The following is a 1464-nucleotide window of genomic DNA, read 5'->3' as shown; positions in this document are numbered from 1 at the left end:
TCAGTTCGAATCAAGGCACAGACACTCCGACACGGTCGCTGCATGGCAGGTGGGTATTAGTGTGTGGTGTGTGAGATTTGGTGCGTGCTGCCGCGTATATAATCAATCGTAGTGGAAATTGTACCTACCGTACATACTTACAGAGGTGAGGATATAATACTACAGGTATGAGTGCACTGACATGCATACGTATATTGCTCATGTATGCTTACTTTAATTTTGCAGCGATGGTATGCAAATTGTAGAGGAACAACAGCCGCAGGACAAAGTGGGGGTCAAGGGCAAACGGTTCCAGGATGACGAGTCGAGTGGAAGCAATACATCTAGTATGGCGAGAGTAGTAGCCGCACCAAGACCTGAGTCGAATAGGACTGGGACCGTCAGCAGGAGCGATGGGGGGGTCGAGAGCTATGACGACATGCCGGTAGAAGTAGACAACGATAGGGTAGGGAAGTGCGAAGCGTCAAGTAATTGATGTAGAATAGAACCAAATAAAATATAATGTCCCAATGATATACAGTAGGAAGCGTCAAGTATTCAATGTAGAATAGAACCAAATAAAATATATTGTCCCAATGATATATGGTAGGAAGAGCCAAGGAATAATGTATATTGGAAGCCAGTGAAATAAAATGACCCAATGATATATAGTGGGAAGCACAAAGGAATTAATGTAGATTACAACCCGATAAAGTAGAATAACTGGATAATCCAATGACATATACCAGGGAACGTCAAGTAATTAATGTAGATTAGAAGCCAGTGAAATAGATCGACCCAATGATATATAGTAAGAAGCGCCAAGGAATTGAAGTAGATTAGAACCCGATATTGTAGAATAACCCAATGATTTATAGTAGGAAGCGCCAAGGAATTAATGTAGATTAGAACCCGATATAGGAGAATGACCCAATGATTTATAGTAGGAAGCGCCAAGGAATTAATGTAGATTGGAAGCCAATGAAATAGAATTACCCAATGATATATAGTAGGAAGGGTCAAGTAATTAATTTATTTTGAACCCAAAATGACTCAATGATGAATGGATAATGGTATATAACCGTGAAAAATTATACTGAAGAACAAAAGCAAAACATCGTTGTAGCTGAGAACAATTTTACCAAAATAGTGTCTCAGTGATAAATGAAGATATGCAATTGAGAATAACCAAATGTCATGCAAATAGGTAACTGAGATTAATTGAGGATATAAAAATAGAATATCCCAATGACGTATGCAAATATGTATCTGAGAATTATCACACTGCAATCGAATATTTTAATGACGTATGCAAATATGTAACTGAAAATAATCATACCAAAACAGAAGTTCCAAATGACGTAGCAATTATGTGAATGAGCATATTCATACCCAAATAGAATATCACAACGTACGAATATGTAATTGAGAATATTTCATATTAAACTAAAATATTCCGATGACGTATGCAAATATGTCAACGGA

The 1464-nt window shown here is 37.5% G+C and overlaps 1 protein-coding gene across 1 annotated transcript; it reads left to right on the top strand.

Annotated features, from left to right (window-relative positions):
* Window positions 1–225: 225 nt before the first annotated feature.
* Window positions 226–475, top strand: SARC_13042 (hypothetical protein; the record flags this gene model as incomplete). Its single annotated transcript, XM_014292837.1, has 1 exon — window positions 226–475. A coding segment is annotated over one exon (250 nt), but the record flags the coding sequence as incomplete, so codon positions are not given.
* Window positions 476–1464: the final 989 nt, after the last annotated feature.

This window comes from Sphaeroforma arctica (genome assembly GCF_001186125.1).
Source record: "Sphaeroforma arctica JP610 unplaced genomic scaffold supercont1.2839, whole genome shotgun sequence".
Lineage (NCBI taxonomy): Eukaryota > Ichthyosporea > Ichthyophonida > Sphaeroforma > Sphaeroforma arctica.
Note: the sequence above shows the minus strand (reverse complement) of the source record. Positions and strands in the feature narration are given on the sequence as shown.